The 23240-nt window shown below is 44.5% G+C and overlaps 1 protein-coding gene and 1 non-coding gene across 2 annotated transcripts in view; both read left to right on the forward strand.

The window, feature by feature from the left end:
- Positions 1-299: 299 nt before the first annotated feature.
- EXT1 (exostosin glycosyltransferase 1) overlaps positions 300-23240 on the forward strand; it is a 292727-nt gene continuing 269786 nt past the window's right edge. Inside the window, exon 1 of the mRNA XM_056854327.1 lies at positions 300-1492. Coding sequence (XP_056710305.1) covers positions 531-1492 — 962 coding nt within the window. The 5' untranslated portion in view covers positions 300-530. The remainder of the gene's footprint in view (positions 1493-23240) is intronic.
- Positions 17686-17757, forward strand: TRNAS-GGA (transfer RNA serine (anticodon GGA)). The gene has a single exon. It is a non-coding gene; the product is annotated as a tRNA-Ser (tRNA).

The following is a 23240-nucleotide window of genomic DNA, read 5'->3' on the forward strand; positions in this document are numbered from 1 at the left end:
GTGTGTGTGTGTGTGTGTGCGTGCATGAGAGAGGGAGGGAGGGAGAGGGCGGGACGGATCTCTCCCAGTCTTGCAACAGCAGGTTGGAAGGCGAGAGGGGACCTGGGCTGCTCGGCGGTTTCGTTTTGGTGAGCTGGGGGCTTTGTGTGTGTGTGTGTGTGTGTGCCTGGGTGTGCATTCCCGGCCCTCTCTGCAAAACCGAGTTGGGGGGGGGGTGAGATTCTCCGCCTGCCCTGCTTCTCTCTGTCTGCCCCCTTCTCTCTCCCTTTCCCCTCCGCTCTCTCTCTCCCTCTCCCCCCCCCTCCATTGTGCGAGCCAAAGATGAAAGACAGGAGGGGAGAAAGTTAAAGAAATCGCCCACATGCGCTGCATCAGTCCAAGGCTTTGGGAAAGGAATAAAGAGAAGGTGGGAGAACAGTGTTTAAAGTCTTTGCAGGCGGGAAGATGGCGGACTCAAGCTGAAAGTGTCGACTGGCCAACTTGGGCGAGCTTTGTGTTTATTGGCGAGCCCCTCGACCCAGATCGGACACATGCAGGCCAAAAAACGCTATTTCATCCTGCTCTCCGCTGGCACCTTTGTGGTCTTCCTCTTCTACTTCGGGGGCGTGCAGTTCCGAGCGTCCAGAAACCAAAGCAGGCGAGAGCTCCGCAGTAGCAGGCATGGGCTGCAGCACGCCGGCCCCGAGCGCTACTGGCCCCGATTCCCGGACGCCCTGCGCCCCTTCGTTCCTTGGGACCAGCTGGAGAACGAGGACTACAACGTGCACACGTCCCCGCGGCAGAAGCGGGACGCCAACGCCAGCGTCTACAAGGGCAAGAGGTGCCGGATGGAGTCCTGCTTCGATTTCGCCCTCTGCAAGAAGAACGGCTTCAAGGTCTACGTCTACCCACAGCAGAAAGGGGAGAAGATCGCCGAAAGTTACCAAAACATCCTGGCGGCCATCGAGGGCTCTCGGTTTTATACCTCCGACCCGGGCCAGGCGTGCCTGTTTGTCCTGAGCTTGGATACCTTAGACCGAGACCAGCTCTCCCCGCAGTACGTCCACAACCTGAGGTCCAAAGTGCAGAGTCTCCACTTGTGGAACAATGGTAGGAACCATTTAGTTTTTAATTTATATTCCGGCACCTGGCCCGACTACACCGAAGACGTGGGGTTTGACATCGGCCAGGCCATGTTGGCCAAAGCTAGCATCAGTACTGAAAACTTCCGGCCCAAGTTTGACATTTCCATCCCGCTCTTTTCTAAGGATCACCCGAGGACAGGAGGGGAGAGGGGCTTCCTGAGGTTTAACACCATTCCTCCGCTCAGGAAGTATATGTTGGTATTCAAGGGGAAAAGGTACCTGACTGGGATTGGGTCAGACACCAGGAATGCCTTATATCATGTCCATAACGGAGAGGATGTTCTTCTCTTGACCACTTGCAAGCATGGTAAAGACTGGCAAAAGCACAAGGATTCACGGTGCGATCGAGACAACACCGAGTATGAAAAGTAAGTCACCCTCGGGGGTCTTTTCTCTCTCTCTTGCGCAGGTATCTAGGGTGACGGCTTTATGTGGTCCATGTGACCTTGTATCTCTCTCTTTCCAAAAGCAAAATTCAGCTTAAGCATGGATGGGACAGGCCCAGTGGGTTTTTTTTCCCTTCCATTTCTGCTGCCTGATTTCCCAATAAAACATAAATGCAGGTGCGAAGGAGGAGAACCGGTCAGCGTAGTGGGGATTTGATAACAGGATGTGGCCAGTCAAGTTATTCACTCCTAGTTAGTCTTTGCCATAAACTTCAGACCAGGACTGACACTAAGTTTGGAGGCTTCACCTTTATCCCCAACTCCTCAAGCCAGTAATTGAAAGTGAGGATGGAAAGCTATTTGCTGTTGAGCATAAGTCCCCTCGAACCTAATGGCTTTTATTTCTACTGGTTTGTGTGTAGGATCAGAATCCTATTGATTTCACAAGGACTTCTTTCTAGGGCAAAGGGCTGTAGCTTAATTTTGATGGCTTTCTTGGTCCAGAATGTGGCAGAGGCTAGGAACCTGTAATACTCTTCCCTCCGTGTGTAACCCGTCACAGATAGAAACCAACTAGGTCTCCTGGAGCATCCCTGTCTCTCGCTCTCTCCCCCACCCCCAAATATGTTCACATTTCCATCATGGATGAGTGCCTTCCTCTTTAACCCAGCTGAATATTGCCTGGAACAAAGTTCAGTGAAATCTGATGACTCGCTCAAATGGGTGTGTTTGTAGTGATTCTGTTTAGGTCACTGTTCGCCTCGGTTTTCTTATCTGAGGCTACGCGCCCAGTTACTGGACTGAATTATTTGTTCTGTGTAACAGATTGCGGTTTAGCTCTCAGATTTATTTTCCCTGCGTGGCACAGCTGTAAAAGCAGAGAAATGTTGAGATGTGGGATTTCTCCACTTCCCATTTGGATGTGTGTTTTTTTCCATGTTGACAGCTATTTCCAGTGGTACAAACATTTCCGGCGGTTTCCCCCCACTCCTGCCATGTCTGTGGTTTTTTCCCCTCTTCCCCTTTTTTGATATGTTTAATATTAACACTTCAGACAACTTGACACATTATTTTGATAAGAAATATAGGATGCAAGATGGTTCACAGACAACTTCCTATTGGCCCATCTATTGGCAAAGTGCATTAGCTTGTGAGTTGCACAGAGCACTTGATACCTGATGAAGGATTCTGTTCAGTTCACAAGATTGCTACACTACTTTGTCCTCATGGGTGGGCCCAGTCATAGGTGTTATCCCAAACATTGTCTTACCATCCTTGCTTGCTTGGCTTCGGGACTGATGAAGCTCCCACTAAGACTGCATCATTTGGCCATTTAAGTGGTCCATCTTCTCCAACATTGCTTGCAGTTATGTATGTGATTTTATTTTTTTACATGCAGCTGCTGAAACAGCAGTTTTTCAGGACTGGCCTCTGTAGGGCTTGCAGCGATAATGAGGGTGTTTGAAACTCATTAGTTAAGTTTAAATGCTGACCGCAGCTTGTATTTGCAGAATGGTGGTTCCCTGGTGAAGAATAGCCTGCCTCCACCTTGAGAAAGGTTGCCAGAGGTCCAAATGCTGTGCACAAGGGGGTTGTATTGGAAATGGCTGTTGGCTCAGAAGGGCTGATTATATGTGCCAGAAGAGCGTGGACCCTGAAACCGTAGACAGGATTGGAAGCTCACGAGCCTCCAATATCCCCCGGCTGTCGTTTGGGAGCGTCTGGGAGATCGATGAGTCAAACACGCAAATTCAAGAGCAAACTCCATTCCTGCCTGTAAGAGCCTTCGGAAGAGAAACGTTGCACGCTGGCCAAACGTCTAATTCTTCCACAGACAGCCAATTAGGATAGCTATGTAGATGCCTATAGGTCATGGGAACGTCACGCTGGTGGTTTCCCAATATTATGACTTATGTAGCTTGCATATGACTCAGGTCTCCCATCCCCATTCAGAATTGTCTGTGCATACACAAACAAGCAAATGTTTATCTGCTTTTGTGTATGTGAATGATGGTTTAAATACCAGAAACCTTTCAGAAAACTCCTTTGTTTGGAGTGTGATCTACTATTCTGAGACAGTGGTTAATCAGATGTTTCCACAGTACTGATGTTGTGTTTGTAAATTCCAGAGGTGCTGGTTATGACATTGAACTCCTTTCAGTTCTTTTTGTTTTCGGACAGTTCGCTCTGCCAGAGGTTTCACTTGGGGGCTCAATCTTGCACCTAATCTGTGCTCATCAAACAATCAGGGATTCCTGGGTTCTGATGAAGACCGACGATAGCCCAAAGTCTTGAATGCTGTTCATCCCTGGGAATGCGCAAAGGTTGCGTTTCCTCTCCTGACCACAAAAATTCAACTGTGTCTGGGGCAAAAGAGAATGTTGTCTGACACCACTGGTTGTAGGTTTTCAGGGCATGCTGATCTGTGTTGATGTATGGTACTTGGAGGGAAAAGGCAAGTGAAATTATTTTTATAAACGTCCATAAACAGATAAGGCCAGTTTTTTCCCCATCTGAAAGTATGTATTTCGCTCCCTAAAAATCACATGGAGGCACAGGTATAGAAATTCTGCCATGCTTGATTTCTTTCTTCCTCCCTTTTCATGTTCAAGTCCTGGCCATGCCTGGCTCTGCCCTTGGTTTATAAAATCTGACAAGGTCGCATCTGTGGGGAAACATGACTTATAGAATTCTGACAGGATCTCTTTATAAGCACATTTTATCTACTCTGATACACGCTATAGCTGAAGGAGACTGGCAACTTCATGTTGCAGAGATGGAAGGAAAGCTGATATTTTTATTTAGAATGAGAGTTGGTTTTTATATGCTGACTTTCTGTACCCTTTTCAAGAGAATCAAACCGGTTTACAGTCTCCTTCCCTTGCTCTCCCCACCTCTCCCCGCAACAGACACCTTGTCAGGTAGGTGAGGCTGAGAGAGCTCGAAGAGAACTGAGACTAGCCCAAGGTCGCCCAGCTGGCTTCATGTGTAGGAGTGGGGAAACCAGCTGGGTTCTCCAGATTAGAGTCCACTGCTCATGTGGAGGAGTGGAGAATCAAACCCGGTTCTCCGGATTAGAGTCCACCGCTCTTAACCACTACACCACGCTGGCTCTAAAAACTACAACAACAAGAAGAATATGGCTGTTCCAGAAAGTTTTCAGAAACAACTTTAAACTTCCCAGGCTTATGTTTGGTCTAATCATGAAGGATGTTTGGAAACCAGGCGGTATATTATATCCTTAGCCCCACTGATGGAACTCTAGGAATGTCTCCATATACACATGAACACATGAAGCTGCCTTATACTGAATCAGACCCTTGGGTCCATCAAAGTCAGTATTGTCTACTCAGACCAGCGGCAGCTCTCCAGGGTCTCAGGTAGAGTTCTTTCACTTCACCTACTTGCCTAGTCCCTTTGACTAGAGATGCTGGGGACTGAACCTGGGACCTTCTGCATGCCAAGCAGAGGCTCTGCCACTGAGCCACAGCCCCTCCAGATTATATGTAGCTTTTATGTGCAGAGACAGAAGACCTCATCTTCAGTTGCTGGGGCTGGGTTGTCGGTTGGCCTGTAGGAAAAATGTCCTGTCCCTTGAACAGAGGATTAGAATGCCGAAATGGGCAGCTGCAGATTTTTATGGCTTGAAGGTAGATAACATCACCTGGTAAATAATGTCCCACGATTTCCTACTGCAAGTTGCCTTTCTTGTTCTGGGGTTCAAAAGTATGGTGGTTTCGTTTGTGTCTTGCAGTGAACTTCCATGTAGATCTAGCTTGCAAGAGAGGCTCTGTGATGTAGTGGTTAGGGTGTCATGCTAGGGTCTGAGAGACCCAAGTTCGAATTTTCACTCTGTCATGGAAGATTCCTGGGGTGACCTTGGGCCAGTCATAGAATCATAGATTTGGAAGGGACCACCAGGATCATCTAGTCCAACCCTCTCATCTAGTCACACCCTCTTAGCCTAACCTACCTCACAGGATTGTTGTGAGTATAAAATGGAGGAGAGGAGAAAAATGCAAGTCGCTTTGGGTCCCCGCTGGGGAGAAAGGCATGGTTTAAATGACTTAAATAAATAGACAAGGCAGACATCAGTATGAACCCGCAAACAACTCTGGTTTACTTCTGACGTGCGTTTTGTAAATTAGATTAAGGATTTTTGTTTAGAAGAGGTTTGTTGTTCACAGTTTAGGTTGAGTTGGTTTGTTTGCGTACAGTTGGGCAAATCCAGTATCCTACAGGCTCCCAATTTTCTCTGACACTTGATCTTTAATGAGCAGAAGAATTTATGTTACCTTGCCGTCTGTGATGGACAGGATTGCAGTTACTCAGCAAATGGCCTATTGATCTTGGCAGAGGCAAGCAAAGAATGGCTAGCTGCGTGGAAAACCTTTTGGGAAGCGGCGTAAACTACATAATCAGAGTGTCCCTCTCTTTATGTTTTTTTTAAAGAGGTTTTAAGGCTGCAATCCTATCCACACTTAACCTGGGATTCGGTCCCAACGAAATCTGTGGGAATTTCTGTGGAATTAACCTGAATACCATAAAGCTACCCAGTAATAATGTTTTTCTGCTGTACCGTTCTTGGCAGATGTACAAGGAAGAATTAAGATTGGATACATTACTTCTCTGGGGGGAAAAAACACACCGATAGAAGCAGATATTAACAGCTCCCCAAAGCTATCTAGAGATAACTGCTGAGTACCCCACATTTTACCTTGTCTGATGGTTTTTAATGTGCCCGACTGATAAGCTCTCTGCCTTCTGTAATATGCCGACGACTGTTTAACACATTTAGCTCAGTCTTCCCAGGTTTTATTAAGAAATCCATCTGCAGGAGCAAGCTAATTAATTTCCATCAAAGTTAAACATCTCAGCAGATGAAGCCGATGCTACCCGAAATGAGTTGCATTCCCTTGATTTGAATACTTGCAAAGAGGAGCGTTTGTTGTTGCGAAAGTTTGGGTGTAGGCAGTCTAATATAAATGATAGTCGTATGTTTGTGTGTCTGAATTTCTCTTTGGGGCTTAATGTATGTTTCTTTTTGGGGGGGCTGTTTGTGTGTAGGGAAATAGTTGAGCAAGCTGGTGTGAGGAAAGGCAACCGATTTGTTTGACAGCTTTACGGCCGTTGAAAAAGTGAATTGGAAAATGAATCTGAATGTGTAAGTAATTTCACATTTCATGATCTGGAATACATAGAATTGACTAACGCTGCCATGTTACTGTCAGAAAGCAAAGTGGGAACATGAAGGGTTTGGTGTTTTTTTTTTTCGTGCAGATAATTCCTTGTTCCCATCCAAAAACCTGGACCTCACCCTTGGCAAGCATATCCGGATAATGGAAGTTCCACAGAGCTCGTAAAGACATGAAATGATTGCCCATAGCTGTTTTCCAAACATAGATAAATGTTTTGGCTGAACATCTTCTGGAAGTACCGTAAAACCAAACGATAGCTGGGGATAAGTAGTTTAGGGTGGGCTTCTGAGAGCCGTGTGTTAACCGTGAAGCCAGATGCAACATTTTTATAGCAGTGGAGAGGATTTGGAAATGTTCTTGCTGCACATAAATCAAACATGCTTTCCCTCTCCAGGGCTGAGATCTTTGGGAGAAAAAACTCCCCACTATCTCTGTATGTGTATCGCAGAATCCAGAGATGGATGGTGCAGATTGGCCAGCGTCTTGATGTCATGGATCCTCCTCTTTTGTTCCTCATCGATCCTCGGAGCAGTTTTATACCTATGTTAAAATGAATTGTGGGCTTTTTGGAATAAGGCAATGATCAACTTATTATTCACTCCAGAGCCCTTGAGATGGAGTGGGTTATTCACCTGAAGAGCCAGTTTGGTGTAGTGGTTAGAGCGCCAAGCTAGGATCTGGGAGACCCAGGTTCACATCCTTCACTCGGCCATGAAGCTTATTGGGTAACCTGGGGCCAGTCATTGTTTCTCAGTCTAACCTGCCTCACAGGGTTGTTGTGAGGATAAAATGGAGGAAGGAGGGAGGGAGACATACACTGCCCAGAGCATACTTAATAAATTAATAAAGGGAGGAAATTGATGCCTGCACGACATAGCTTTATCCTGTATCAGAATTCATCGCATCATAGAGTCGGAAGGGACCACCAGGGTCATCTAATCCAATCCCCTTCACAATGCAGGAAATTCATAACTACCTCCCACCACACTCCCAGTGACTCCTACTCCATGCCCAGAAGATGGCCAAGATGCCCTCCCTCTCACGATCGGCCTAAGGTCATAGAATCACCAATGCTAAGCAGAGGCTAGATAGCCATCTGTCAGCAGTGCTGATTCTATGACCTTAGGCAGATCATGAGAGGGAGGGTATTATAACACAATTCCTATATTAACAAAGTGGCATGGGGAAGGGCTGTAGCTCAGTGGTAGAGAATCTGCTTGGCATGCAGAAGGTCCTGGGTTCAATCCCCAGCATCTCCAGTTAAAGGGAGTAGGCAAATAGGTGATGTGAAAGACCTCTTTCGGAGACCCTGGAGAGCCGCTGACAGTCTGAGTAGACAACACTGACTTTGATGGACCAAGGGTCTGATTCAGTATAAGGCAGCTTCATGTGTTCACTGTGCCTACCTTGGTGTTGGGTGGGAGCAGGTTTACATCAGCTGTGGTACCCTATCTTCACAGAAGAATTTGCTGCTGGTGGTGGATGAAATAATGCCCTCGATTTCTCTCAAATTTTAGTGTGGTTGCAATTGTGAAGAAAAAAATATATATCCAGGAACTGGCTGCAAGTGAAACGGAACGTGCACAGGAGGATGGGGTTTTGGGGGCACAGGATAGATGCTGGGGGTGGGGGAGGAACCCTAAACTGGATTGTGTGGGTTTCTGGGTCACACAGGGTCACTGCAGATGTCTAGCATGGCAATGCCCATTTGATCCTAGCAGTTCCGCATGACGGGTCTCCTATTTTGGCATAAAATATCATTTTAAGAAAAAAAAAGATTGCAAGTGTTTCTTTAGTGTCATGTAGGGTTGTTTGGCGGCTTGATTGAATCTGATTTCCTGACGTTATCTGTTTTTTGTCATCTGCCTGCACTCCCTACCAGGAATACTCACGGAGTTTACCAGGGATGTAAATAGCCATTTCCATAGTGAGAGGCAAATTAATTGCTACAAGCTTCTGTTAATAAATGGCGTCCTTTCTGTATTGTTAAACAGTCTATTGTATTTTTTTTTTATCCATAGGCTGTAACTGTTTCCATGGGTGGTAATGCAATATGTATCAGTTGCATCAGCTGCTTGATTACTTCGGAGCAGAAGAATTAATGAGCACAAGTTATGTATTGTATTACTACCTTGGATAATATTTAAGGATGTGCCATGTGTTGGAGGAAGTGGGGAGTAATTCTGCATGTTAGTGTTTGTTTTTAAAGCAATCATCCATTTAGGCATATAAAGGACGGTGATATAAAAATACAAATTCTATGTTGTATTAAGGAACATGTAATCTTTTGGGTTTCTTATGACTGTGCCTGATGAGAAACTCTGTGGACCCTCAAAAGCTTTCATAATCTTTCATCAACCCAAATTTGACTTGGATATTATTTAACTCTCTTCGTATTGCCTATTTTTGGGGGCCAACACATCGGTTGCTGTCTTTCAATGTATTAGACACTGCCGTCCATTGCAACAAAATTATTGCGACCAAATTACTGTTTAAGAAACTGTATAGCTTTGTATAATGTCCTGCAGTCCTTGCGATCCAAGACGGAGGAGACGAATATGGATTCACAAAAGCGAAACTGTGCTTGACGGAGGAATTTAAGGAATAGGAGTCTGCTGGCCGAGCAAGAATTGACATGTTTTGCACAAAGAGAAGCAGAAAACTACGTGGGAAGGAATTCTAGCTTACAAAGGGGCCTTGATCCAGTAAGAGACTGTACCTGGCTAAAGGTAATATGATCCAGATAAATCACACCCTGGGTAAATATTTGTAGGAAGGGGACTTTTTCTGCTTCTGAAGCAATGAAGGAGAGGACAAATTCTTCTTCTTTTGGGAATATGCAACAAACCCTTTAGTATGTCTTGCACATGTGAAAATATTAATGGAGATACAATCACTTTCACTTAGCAAGAGCAGACAGCAAAGACCTCCATGGGATCCATCTCGGTGGTCTCTTCCCAGTCTACTGGGATACTTGCAGGTGGGTAGCAGTGTTGGCTTGCAGCGGAAGAGGAAGCTTCGAGTCCAGTGGTATTTTACAGACCAACAAGATTTCCAGTGTAAAAGCTTTCTATAGTCAAACCTCCCTTCATCAGATACAAGTGGGGCGTAGTGGTTAAGAATATCAGATTAGTATCTGGAAGACCCAGGCTCGAATCTCCACTTGTGCCATGGAAACTCCATGGGTGACCTTGGGCCAGTCACACTCTCTCAGCCTAACTTACCTCATAAGGTTGTTGTGAGGATAAAATGGAGGAATCATAGAGTTGGAAGGGACCACCAGGGTTATCTAGTCCAACCCCCTGCACAATGCAGGAAACTCACAACTACCTTCCCCCCCACACACCCCAGGGACCCCTACGCCATGCCCAGAAGATGGGGGGGGGGGAGCCTTCCAGGATCCAATGTGGCCTGTAGGAAAATTGCTTCCTGACCCCAAAGTGGCGATCAGCATTACCCTGGGCAAATTAGAAAGGGCCACAAGAGCCAAACACTGATGCAACCCTTCCTGTCCTCCCCCTCATGTGCTGCCTAACGTCACAGAATCAGCGTTGCTGACAGATGGCCATTTAACCTCTTCTTAAAAACCTCCAGGGAAGGAAAGCTTACCACCTCCCGAGGAAGCCTGTTCCACTGAGGAACCACTGTAACTGTCAGAGAGGAGAATGATGTAAGCTGCTTTGGGTCCCCATTGTCGAGGAAGGTGGGGTATAAATGAATTAAATAAACAAGCATCTTGTGTTGAAGTAGGATGTGTGTGAAGTAGCATGTGTATGTATTGTTTTGGGGTCCCCCCCTTCCAAATTTCTCCTTGTCAGAACATTGTAATATCCATCTGCCAACTTTTGTGTCTGGAATCAAGGAGTGTAGTTTTGGTACTTTCGTCAGCAATACCAAATGGTTTTGGATGAGCCAAAGGCAGTTGCATTTGACGTTTTAGAACATGGTTTATTTAGTGTGCTTTTCCTCCAGCCCTTGTAAGGAGCTCAGAGTTCACACTTTCTTCCTCTATCTTTACAACAACCCAGTGAGGTACGTTAGACTGAGAGTGATCAGTTCAACCTGCAAGCTCTATGACGGAGTGGGGATTTGAACCTGGATCTCCTAGATCCTAGTTTGACTCCCCAACCACTAAACCACGCTGGCTGTTTTGTATCATACCACAGGCTTCGGACTAAAGCATGGACCATTTTTCTAGCTGCTAGAGGCATTGCTGTAAGTAGCCAAATAGTATTGCTTGTGAGGCAGTTAATAAACTGTCCTGGCCTGAGTGAGCTTGTTCAACTAGATTCCCCCCCTTCTGAGTACCTTAACTATTATATATAAAAGCTTCAACTGTTAATTTCCCTTTTTACTTGTATATTTCATACTTTTCTGTGCAATTGAATGGAATCAGAATGAGTCTTAATTTGGCAGATTGGCTTTGAAACAAAGGGACTGTGTTTAGAACAATGTTTTTTTTTAAAGTTCTCTTCATACCTCAACCCTCCTTTGAGGCCACATAATTGTAATGAGTTACCATTTTATTCTTGGCTTTGCATCTTGTTTTTAACACTAAGTTTGCTGTCTGCTGCGGTCAGTTGAAGGGTCTCACGGTTCGTTTGTATTCAATTATAATCCCCTTGAGTTTCCCAAACAGAGGAATGTCTGTAACTTGAGTTGGTCATCGATAGTCATCTCTTCGAAGGCTTCTTCTTCCAGCTACATGATAGGTTCTGCTCCTTCTAGAATGAGTTTTCAGTTCTTCTCTAGACCCCTACTGTTCAGGGGCTCCTAGCATCAGACTCGTTGCAAATCAACGGCTTGTGCTATCTAGCAGAACCCTAAATGAAAGTCAGTGGATGTAGTAATTCCTGAATTAAATATACATTTTAAATTAATAGGGTTTTTATGTTGTTTACTTGAGCTCTCTCTTTGAGTGAAACTTCTCCAGTGCCTGGGTGGAGGCTGGTACGAAGCATGGATGGGACTTATCCTGGAACGTGTCCAGAGGAGGGCAACAAAGATGGTGAAGGGTCTGGAGCCCAGGTCCTATGAGGAAAGTTTGAAGGAGCTGGGTATGTTTAGCCTGAAGAGGAGAAGACTGAGAGGGGATATGATAACCATCTTCAAGTACTTGAAGGGCTGTCATATAGAGGAGGGTGCCGAGTTGTTTTCTGTTGCCCCAGAAGGTCGGACCAGAACCAACGGGTTGATATTAAATCAAAAGAGTTTCTGTCTAAACATTAGGAAGAATTTTCTAACAGTTAGAGCGGTTCGTCAGTGGAACAGGCTTCCTCGAGAGATGGTAAGCTCTCCTTTCCTGGAGGTTTTTAAGGAGAGGTTAGATGGCCATCCGTCAGCAATGCTGATTCTATGACCTTAAGCAGATGATGAGAGGGAGGGCATCTTGGGCATGTAGGGGTCACGGGGTGTGGATGATAGGTAGTGAATTTCCTGCATTGTGCAGGTGGTTGGACTAGATGACCCTGGTGGTCCCTAACAACTCTATGATTCTACTCTATGGTTATCCAGTGTGTTCGCACTAGGAAAGAAGTTGCGCTGAGTTGACTGTGGGCTTACTTAGAAGCAAGGGTGGATAGGATTGCAGTCTTAATTTTTTCATCTTCAGCTGCAATCCTAGATGCGTGTGTTGGGCAGCCAGTCCCCAGCGCAGTTGGTTGGGAGAGCTTCCAGATGAACATGGTTAGGATCAGGCTACAGAAGAGGAATGTGTAACTTGGTCAGTCGTTGTGTGTGTGTGTGTAGTTGACAGTGAAGGTAGCACATTGGGGGCTGTAGCTACTTCACATCTCTTGAGCGCATGCAGTTGAACATTTCTGGGGACCTGTATCTGCTGGTTATGTTAAACTTATTCTAAAAATTATATGCCATATCAGCACCAAGAAAAACTTTGGCCCTCGTAGTTTAAGCAAAAGCAAAATTTTGCACAATATCCATGCAAGGCCCTGAAATACATATTGCCTAGTTATAGGTGTTACTGTAGTCATGCTTGTTATTATAGTCACACTTGATCCTGCAATGAGATGACAGAAGAATCTGGTCACCACACCTAAAAAAAGGATATTGCAGAGCTTGAGAAGGTGCAGAAAAGAGCAACCAAAATGATCAGGGGGGCTAGAGCAACTATATGAGGAACCGTTAAAACGCTCAGGGCTGTTTAGCTTGGAAAGAAGGCGGTTAAGGGGAGACGTGATAGAGGTCTGTAAAATTATGCATAGTACACATGAACACATGAAGCTGCCTTCTAGTGAATCAGACTCTCGGTCCATTGAAGTCAGTATTGTCTACTCAGACCGGCAGCAGCTCTCTGGGGTCTCAGGCAGAGGTCTTTCACATCACCTACTTGCCTAGCCCCTTTAACTGGAGGTGCTGGGGATTGAACCTGGGACCTTCTGCATGCCAACTTGGAGAGAGTGGACAGGGGAGAAGCTTTTCTCCTTCTCTCTTAATACTAGAATGCGGGGTCATCCGCTGAAGCTGGAGGGTGAGAGATTCAAAACAGATAGAAGGAAGTATTTCTTCACACAATACATAGTTAAATTGTGGAACTCCCTGCCCCAGGATGTATTGAAGACAGCCAACTTGGAAGGCTTTACGAGGGGAGTGGACATGTTCATGGAGGAGAGGGGTATTCATGGCTACTAGTCAAAATGGATACTAGTCTTGATGCATGCCTATTCTCTCCAGGGTCAGAGGAGCAGGCCTATTATATTAGGTACTGTGGAACACAGGCAGGACAATGCTGCTGCAGTTGTCTTGTTTGTGGGCTTCCTGGTTGGCCACTGTGTGAACAGACTGATGGACTTGATGGGCCTTGGTCTGATCCAGCATGGCTTTTCTTATGGTCTTATGTTCTAAAGGCTTTGTTACTTGTTTTATTTTATTTTTAAAAAAGCTGCTTCTATTTGGATATTCCTACCCCCCCCCCCCCCCGCACACTCACAGATAACTGCAGAAGCATTTGATAACAGTATCTGATTTACAGGTGCCGCTAGGGAGTTGGATGTTTAACTGTAGTAATGTGTGCCATCAAAATTGCACCCACTATCTTCTGCAGGTGCCAAATCGGAGGCTGCCTCGGCAAATCAAACTCATTATTTGCAGATGAAGGAGAGAACAACCCTGGGCTTCTAGCATGGGAGATTACGCTTTGTAAAGCAAAAAAACCCTGCAATGCTTTAGGTTTCTTTGCGCGTAGATGAAATACACATGGTTCTTCATCTCTGTTGGTTTGCTAAGCAAAAAACAAAACAAAAAACCCATAATGCTTTTGGTTTCTTTACGCGTAGATGAGATAGACATGGTTCTTCATCTCTGTTGATTTGCTGTTTGTGCAGTGTGCAGGCAGATGAATTCTTTTTTTTTTAAATAGTTTTCCTAATCCAAGTGGTAAAACATATTTATAACATTGATTTTTGTTTGATTTTTGTGTGGTGTCATCTTCAGATTCCCTTAAAAAGGGGGGTATTTGAGAACTGGGAGTGGGGGGGGGGCGTCGAGTGTATCATCGAAATCCTCAACTTTGTTTTCAAGGCTTTTTTTTTAAATGAAGAAGCTTGGTAACATTTGCTGTAGCAATAAAGCTAAACTGTTAATAAGCATATAGCTCATAATGAAAGATGCTAGGCTCATTATGTATTTGAGAACACCAGTTAAAACGTATCGGCTGTCAAATCGTGCCATCCTCGTTGGTAGGAAACGTTTCCGTCCCCCGAAGAAATAAGCAAAACCCTCGAGGGGAGGGGCTGTGGTTCAGTTTGTAGAGAATCTGCTTGGCATGCAGAAGGTCCCAGGTTCAATTCCCAGCATCTCCAGTTAAAGGGGCTAGGCGAGTAGGTGATGTGAAAAACCCCTGCTGGAGGACCTGGAGAGCCGCTGCCGGTCTGAGTAGACAATACTGACTTTGAAGCGGGTCAGTGCCTTTCGAGTGACTATGCTCTTAGAATTGACCCCTTCCTGAGTAGTGGTATGTTATCTTATTCAGATAGTCACCTACTGAGCAGGACTCAACTACTTAACTCACTTAAAAAAGCAAGTCTTTTTATTGATGGACTTCCAGTAAATATGTGTATATGCAAGTTACAAAGTCTTAATGTTCAGTAACAATGTATGGTTACAATGTATACTGTAAAGGAAGCAAGTTCTACATAGTATTCAATTTTAAAATCCAACACTTAAAATATAACAGTCAAATAAGTCTGATTTAGCTCAAAGTATCTAATTCACACTCTAGAATAATATATTTGTAAAGCCACACATACCAACAGCCTCTTCTTGAGACCCTCTCAGAGAGGTCTGAAATACTAGCCTTTCTGTGCCTGTATTTATACTGTTTCAGTCACCTTATGGATGTGAAAACCGTTTCTCAATGTAGGTGAAACTGTCTTTCAATCAAGAAACAGTTTTACTGCACATGCTCAGTAGCCTCCTATTCCATTACCTTATTTGGACTTCCTCTTTCAGGAGACTATTTTGCTAAACTATAAACAATGTTTTAAGCTTTATCAACACTCTATATAGTCAATTTTAGTATCATTCTCATCTACAGAAAAAATACATTTCATTTGAACCCATTCATTAAGTTCTAGGATCTAGCATTCATGTTTAAATCATAAAATACAATTATAGTTTACATTACAACATTATCAGTATTACATGAGTGGATAGAGAGCATATCTGCATGTGAAGTCATTGGAATCTGACATTCGGTTTCTGCTTTTCAATAGTTATATAGGACATGAGAAACCGGGTCTCATTTGGGAAGGTCTTTGGTAATAATAGAATAGAATGTTGCTGGAAAATTACTGAAGCCTCTGATAAAGTAATAAAAGCAGAAGCGTCTTGCATAGAATATTCTGCTTCCTTTTAAAAGGAAATTAAACCTCTTTATATATATTTTTTTCAGTTTGAATGTGTTGTTGTGTTATATTCTGAATAATTCTGCATATGTACAACATTAATACCATGTTCATGTGCTCTTATATGTCAAAGCCTGTAACAACTTTGATGGACCAAGGGTCTGGTTCAGTATAAGCCAGCTTCATGTGTTCAGGTGATGCGCCCGGTTATGAATACTGAGCAGTGTTAAAGAGAAGCAAGCTGATCAGAGGGAAAGAATTACGCTTTTGGAGTTTAGTAGGAAAAAATGACTGCAAGCTGATTTGGACGTGTCTCTGTTGCCTTTGATGACTTCATGCTGCGAAACAGGTGAACTCAGTCTCCTTGGGAAACGGCTGAGACTGTGATACTGGATAACCTGGACGATCATGGCAGGTTTTGACCTGTGATTTGTGTTTGGTTGAGTCCTGGGCCGCGCTGGTTTCTGCGTAAAACTCTCTGGGATGGTGACTCCGGTTTGCACGAGACTGGTGATCTTCATGTGATATGGGAGTGGGCGTAGACACTTTTCCTTGAACACATGCAAACAGAACTGACCTGTTGTTTGGCCCTCCGTGTGAAGCCTCTTCCCCGCATGTTGTGCTTGTGTGTGTGTGTGTGCTGGCTAGGAGGGACTTGCACCCAGTCTTCAACAACTGCATAGCAAAAGTAGGTATACATATGGGGCTGATGGCTCAGGGTTAGAGCATCTGCTTGGTATGCAGAAGGTCCCAGGTTCAATCCCCGGCATCTCCAGTTAAAGGGGCCAGGCAAGTAAGTGATGTGAAAGACCTCTGCCTGAAACCCTGGAGAGCCGCTGCCGGTCTGAGTAGACAATACTGACTTTGATGGACCAAGGGTCTGATTCAGTAGAAGGCAGCTTCATGTGTTTATGACCTGCGCCCCTCATGCATACATTGACATAGTGTATTCGAGCCCAAATCCCTTTGACCCCCCTCTTCACTGGGCTTGGGGGTCAAGGAAAGTTAAGTTCCCCCAATGTGGTCAGAGACAGGGTATGTCCCTCTCCGAATGACTGCAGTGGCGCTATGGGGTGGAAACGTCCCTCTCCCTCCAAAGGGGTTGTTGGCAGAAATAATTTTCTCTGCAATTTTTGCAGGGTGGGTGTCCTTGGGGAGGGGGGAGTCCAATTTATACCTTTGTCATATGTTGCTTTTAGTATCCCTCAGGGGTTCGGCAGCTTGTGAGCTGAATAATGCATAGCTTAATTTAAAATGTTTCCAGCGCACACAAAAGAGAGAGAGACTCGTCTCAGTTAGCATGCACTCAATGCCGTTACATGGTTAGTGTGAATCTGGCTTCATCCTAATCAGAGTCCAAATGCAAAATTGCTTGGGAATCCCCATGTAAAACACTCCCAGGTTTTCCAGAAGGGATCTAAACATGATGAAATAACCGCGAGGGTGGGGGGAGAGACATGGAAGGCATGACTGGTAAAATTATACAATAGCCCAGGTTCATTCCCTCGATGTGAGTCGTGTACCTTTACTGTTCACGGTGAGATAACTGTGACCAACTCTCTGACCTTGACGATTTGCATGTCTATAAACAATTACTGGCTTTCCTTTGGGCCTGCGTGATGCATAGTGGCAGGGTGCGGTTTTCTGGACTCCTTTAGCATAGCGAGGCAACAATTTTCAGGCGAGACGCTGCAATGGAAGCAGTAACAGCTGTAAAGTTGCAAGCGATTGGTAAAAAATGCTGTTGTAACCAGCTATCATTGTGGACAGAATTTTCTCCCAGGGAGTCCTGTACATCTATATTTAAGAACATAAGCAAAGCCATGCTGGATCAGATCAAGGCCCATCAAGTCCAGCAGTCTCTTCACACAGTGGCCAACCAGGTGCCTCTAGGAAGCCCACAAACCAGCTAACATCGTGGACAGAATTTTCTTCTTGCTGGTTCTAAGGTGCTACTGGACTTGATTCTAGTAATCTACTGCAGACCAACATAGTGGCTCTCCAGGGTCTCAGGCAGGGGTCTTTCACATCACCTACTTGCCTAGTCCCTTTAATTGGAGATTCCGGGGATTGAACCTGGGACCTTCTGCATGCCAAGCAGATGCTCTACTGGGGAGGGGCTGTGGCTCAGTGGTAGAGCATCTGCTTGGAATGCAGAAGGTCCCGGGTTCAATCCCTGGCATCTCCAGTTAAAGGGACTAGGCAAGTAGGTGATGTGAAAGACCTCTACCTTGAGACCCTGGAGAGCCACTGCCGGTCTGAGTAGACAATACTGACTTCAATGGACCAAGAGTCTGATTCAGTAGAAGGCAGCTTCATGTGTCTTAACCACTACACAATACTCCAATAATTTACTCAACAAGCTATGAATAATTCTAAGCATGCTTTTTTTAGGAACATCCATGTGGAGTCATAGCATGGATCGCCTTCCGCACAATTAGCGTGCTCTTCATTTCAAATGGTATGCCATTAGGGTCCTCTCTGCTCCTTGGCGTTATATGTTTAATCTGCTCCTTTTATTATTTTACTCTCCAAATCCTTCCCCTGACAAGTTGACATTTTAAAATGTTCAGTTTGTTATCATTTTCTTTTCACGTTTCTTTCTTTCTTTCTTTTTTTTTGTCCTGCTGTTCTTTTAAGATTATAAAGATTCACCAGGGAGATGGTTACATAGAGATGAACGACAGCAGCATTTTAAAGCTTATTCGCTGCCTTGTATAACCCCTGGGGGTAGTTGTTGTGTTCCAATATATCCTTATCTAATAATCTTATCACAAACGCCCCATGAGGTAAGGTTATTTGGGGGTGGGGTAGAAGAAGAAGAGTTGGTTTTTATACCCCGCTTTTCTCTACCAAAAGGAGTCTCAAAGTGTCTTACAGTCACCTTCCCTTCCCTTCCCCCCGCAACAGGCACCTTGTAAGGTAGGTGGGGCTTAAAGAGTTCTGAGAGAACTGTGACTAGCCCAAGGTCACCCAGCAGGCTTCATGGGGAGGAGTGGGGAAACAAACCTGGTTGTTCAGATTAGAGTCCACTGCTGTTAACCACTACTCCACACTGTCTTTCCAGCGTAGGAACGAGAGAAAGGGTGTACATGACAAAGTAAGGATCTAACCCTGGTTCTTCACCATGTAACCTGGCATTCTCTTCATTATGGTGTGCTAGGTTGAGAATGGTAAAAACTTGAAAGTAGACCTACAGCTTGCATTTATGAGTGCTGAGGTGGATTCTACTGAGTAAAGTTTGAAGCCTTCCTCCAACTTAAGTGGTTCTTACGTGGTTAAGTGGTTCTTACGTTGGAGGAAGAACCACTTTTTGGAAGACAGATCTTAGGCTGGAGGAAGGCTTCACGGAAGACAATGGGATCTACCTCGATACATACAGCAAGTATGAAATTTATGAAATTGTTGTACATGGAGTAAGGCCACTGATCCAGCTAGGTCAGCGTACACTATTCTGGCCAGGCTTGGCTGTCCAAAGATCTCAGGCAGAGAAGGGAATACCACCTTGTCCTCAATGAGATCCTTCAGCTACTAACTGAGCCTGGTGTTATCTGCACGCAAAGCAAATGCCCTGTCTCTGAGTCATCAACTCTCCCCTACTTTACAACGTACTCTTTAAAAAGCTTATCCTGTCCAGTAGTTATTGAATCTCTGACTGCTAGTGGCCAGTAGTAATTTGAGTTTTCTTGGAAAGTATGGATTGGAATTTTTTTCCTGAAGCTCTAAATCACTGGTTCCCAACCGGGGGTCCGTGGACCCCCAGGGGTCTGCGAAAACTAAATTAAGGTCCGTGAAACAAAGTTATAAACCCATAATAAATTAATATTTTCAATTAAAAGTTCTCTATTAGAATAATATTTGAATATATATTTTTATAAGTTTAATGTTTAACTAACAGTTATGATTAAAGTTTATTTTCAATTTCTCAGAATTTTTATTTTGAACCTTGGGGTCCCTGCACCGAACAAAAAAGTCCTAGTGGTCTCTGGTCAAAAAAAGGTTGGTAACCACTGCTCTGAATAGAGCATGGTCTGATTTGGCCTGTTTAATTTGACCTCTATTTAATAAACTTTAAAAACACCCCATGTTAGTTTTGTGTCCCAATACTCAAACTGAAATCTTTGGTGGGGGGTGGGGAGTGTGGTTTGAATGTTATATTCAAACACGTTCAAAAGTTTATGTGGAGTTGCAGTGCATTATTTATTACTGTCAAAGAGTCGTTCGAAAGTTTATGGGGAAATTATTTTTATTAGAGTAATAAAGAGTTAAAATTTAAGGGCTTGTACTTCATTTGCATTGTTTAAATTTAAGTGGGGGGGGGGGAACCCCAAAGGCACTGGAAACTGTTGACAGTCTTAAGTATAGCTCATCCAAGTAACTGTCTGTGCATGGTGTTGCTCACTCATCTACTTCAACAGAATACAACTCCTGCCAGCGTGGTGTAGTGGTTAAGAGCGGTGGTTTGGAGCAGTGGACTTTAATCTGGACAACCGGGTTTGATTCCCCACTCCTCCACATGAGCGGCGGACGCTAATCTGGTGAACCGGGTTGGTTTCCCCACTCCTACATATAAAGCCAGCTGGGTGACCTTGGGCTAGTCACAGCTCTCTCAGCCCCCCCCCACCTCGCAGGGTGTCTCTTGTGGGGAGGGGAAGGGAAGGTGATTGTAAGCCAGCTAGATTCTCCCTTAAGTGGTAGAGAAAGTTGGAATACATAAACCAACTCTTTTTCTTCCATGGAGTGTTTGCTCCATATCAGATTGGTGGTTCCAATATCCCTTCTACCATGTGAAAGGAAGGCGTATAAATAATAATAATAATAATAATAATAAAAACTTTAGCTTTGGTTTTGATTTGACTTGCACAGTCAATCAGGTGAATTTACCACTTAATTTATTTAAAAATGGATTAAATGATTTCTGTGGTTTTGTTCCCCATTCCTTGTTTACAGTTCTGTACATGTGTTGACTCTCACACAATTCCTATGGATTGTCATCTGAAGCGAACAAATAAACACATAAATTACCCATTGGAACTGCCAAACATGACTAATATTTTGTTGGCCGCCATTCATTGTTAATTTTATGAGACAATGACTCTTCAGAAATGAGGGGGGAAAGACTGTTGCGGGGTGGGTGGGTGGGTGGGGGGGGAACAAAGCCCTGAAAACAATTACCAGAGTTTTCCATTTTGGAAGCTGTTATGTCCAATGTCTCTGGTGGACAGAAATAGATTAAGCAATCCTGAGCGCAGTTGTACCCTTTTGAGTTCATTGACTCAGGGTGTACATCTGGTTAGGATTTCACTGTAAGGCTCTTGTTGAGTGTGAAGTACACTTTGGAGGATGATGTCTCTGCATGATTAACTGGTCTTGTTTCCATCCAAGTCATTCTTTTCTATGGGCGAAGCATTCTGTTGTGCCTCTACATTGAGCATGATCAGGTTGCATCAGAAGCAATTGCACGATGGACAGAGCAAAAGTACTGCCCGCCTGAGGCGTTCCTGGGCTGGGCTTCTCTTTGCTTTTCCACAAGAAAAACCTTTTTTTGTGTGTGTATAAGAGTGAATTGTGCCTCCATTATGCAAAGCTTGTTGCAATGGTAGCTTTAAGCCAAATCCTGAGCTGTGTGTTGTACAGATGTGGACCCAGCGGTGTGTAAATTTAAACCTCAGTGGACTTAGCAAAGTTCTGCTTGTGCAGAGTCTTGTGCAACACCCCAGGCTTTCCTCCCTATGTATCACAATACCCAGAAAAAGATCTTGCACAAGTGGAAATGCAAGTAAGGAATCAGTAAGTTTGACTAGGCGCAAATGGCTACCCCAGTCATCGTCTTATATTTCTGCTTGGGGAAGAGCTCTTGCACAAGTGGAAATCGTGTGCTAGATCCAACCCACAGGTTCTGGCAAGGACATGCTTTCCAGCATGCTATGGTGTTGGCCGCTTTGCATCATGGGTGTAAGTAGCCTTCAGTTCAATGTGGTGTGTGTCCATGTTGCTGTGAATTGTTGGTGGGTCAACTTTGGGGCCCATATTAGAAATTTACTATGGGACTTAAGAAGAAGAAGAGTTGGTTTTTAAATGCCGATTTTCTCTACTTTTTAAGGAGGATCAAACCGGCTTACAATCTCCGTCCCTTCCTCTCCCCAAAACAGACACCTTGTTAGGTAGATGAGGCTGAGAGAGCTCGAAGAGAGCTGTGACTAGCACAAGGTCACCCAGCTGGCTTCATGAGTAGAAGTGGGGAATCAAACCCGGTTCTGCAGATTAGAGCCCACCACTCTTAACCATTACACCACACTGGCTCTAATCTAATCTGCAGCATGGCATCGTGGGCGGAGTGTATGGCTAAGATCTGGTTGAATCCCGGCTCTGCCGTGGAAGCTTGCTGTATGACTTGAGGCCAGTCAGCTTTCTCGGTCTAGCCGACGTCCCAGGGTGGTGGTGGTGGTACGACAAATCCTCTGAGGACAGAACAGTGTTGGGTTCCTGGGGGAAAGGAAAATACAGTTTAAGTCCGTAAATACATTGTCCTGGTTTCATTTGGCATACTTAAGGGTCATAATGTTATGGTGAACGCAGCCAACCACAACTTTGTGGATATGCGGCACGTGTTTGCTTGGAAATGGGTAAAACCTGAACCCATTTTAGGGTTAGTTTCTTCTGGGCATGAGGCCCAGTTATGTTCATCTGCATCGCCCAAGTTGATTCCCTGTTGACCATTGCCTCTTCTATCTTTTGGCTTCCTTCTTTTGACTCCAATTTAGATGAAGGTTGTAAATTCTTTCTGGCAGAGCTCATCTTTTTATCCTGTTCCACAGGCATCTTGTACACGGACAGCGAGTTATAAATTATAAGTTAACCTCCTTTAATTTTGTAGAAGTCTGGGTCAGCTTTCAAAAATTTTAGAGCTATGGCATTATGAAATCCGGAAAACGCAAGCAAGCGCTTGTGATTGTTATTCCCCCTCCCCTTCAAATGTATATTCTTCAACCCTAAAGGCTAGAACGATGTTCCTTTTTAAATGTAACTGGGGTGTGTAAAGAACCTTCAGAACTCCTGGCCACAAGTTAATGCCCCAGGCAACGGATTTTTTGTTCCCACCCTGGCTGTAGATAGAGGCAGCAGCGCTGTTATGAAGCAACCGTTCTCATTAAACGCACATTTGTTTATGCATGCTGTGCTTGTTTTTTTTTATTTTAAAGATAAGGTTCAGATTATAATTGCAAAAGAACAACATGTACAGTTTGGTAGGCAGGTAATTCATAAAGGCAACGGTTGCCGCTCAGCTTTGCACTCCACCGGTTATGTGGACTTTAATGAAAATTCCTTGGCTCCTATCAAAAGAATGCTTAAAGTCTGATTGAAATGTGATGCCGGTGGTATCTGGTTATCTCTGAGGCTTGCGGTCCTGGACTGCTACGGACGTAATCCCGCTGTATGTGCAAAATTGGTATGCCAGTGCAAATCTCTACCTGGGCTACAGATTTTTCCCATGAGTGTTTCATAAACCAGGGTGTTTCGGGTAACTGGACTGGATGTAGTGGCTCTGTTCTGCTTACAGTGTGTCCTGGTTGAAGTTAAGGTCCAGCAGTCTAGGCAGCGCGTACCGAAGCCGACAGTGCTATAGCATGGATGTCGTTCCAGCAAAGGCTGAAGGTGAACTGAAGCTTT

Source organism: Euleptes europaea, chromosome 8 (assembly GCF_029931775.1).
Source record: "Euleptes europaea isolate rEulEur1 chromosome 8, rEulEur1.hap1, whole genome shotgun sequence".
NCBI classification, from domain to species: domain Eukaryota; kingdom Metazoa; phylum Chordata; class Lepidosauria; order Squamata; family Sphaerodactylidae; genus Euleptes; species Euleptes europaea.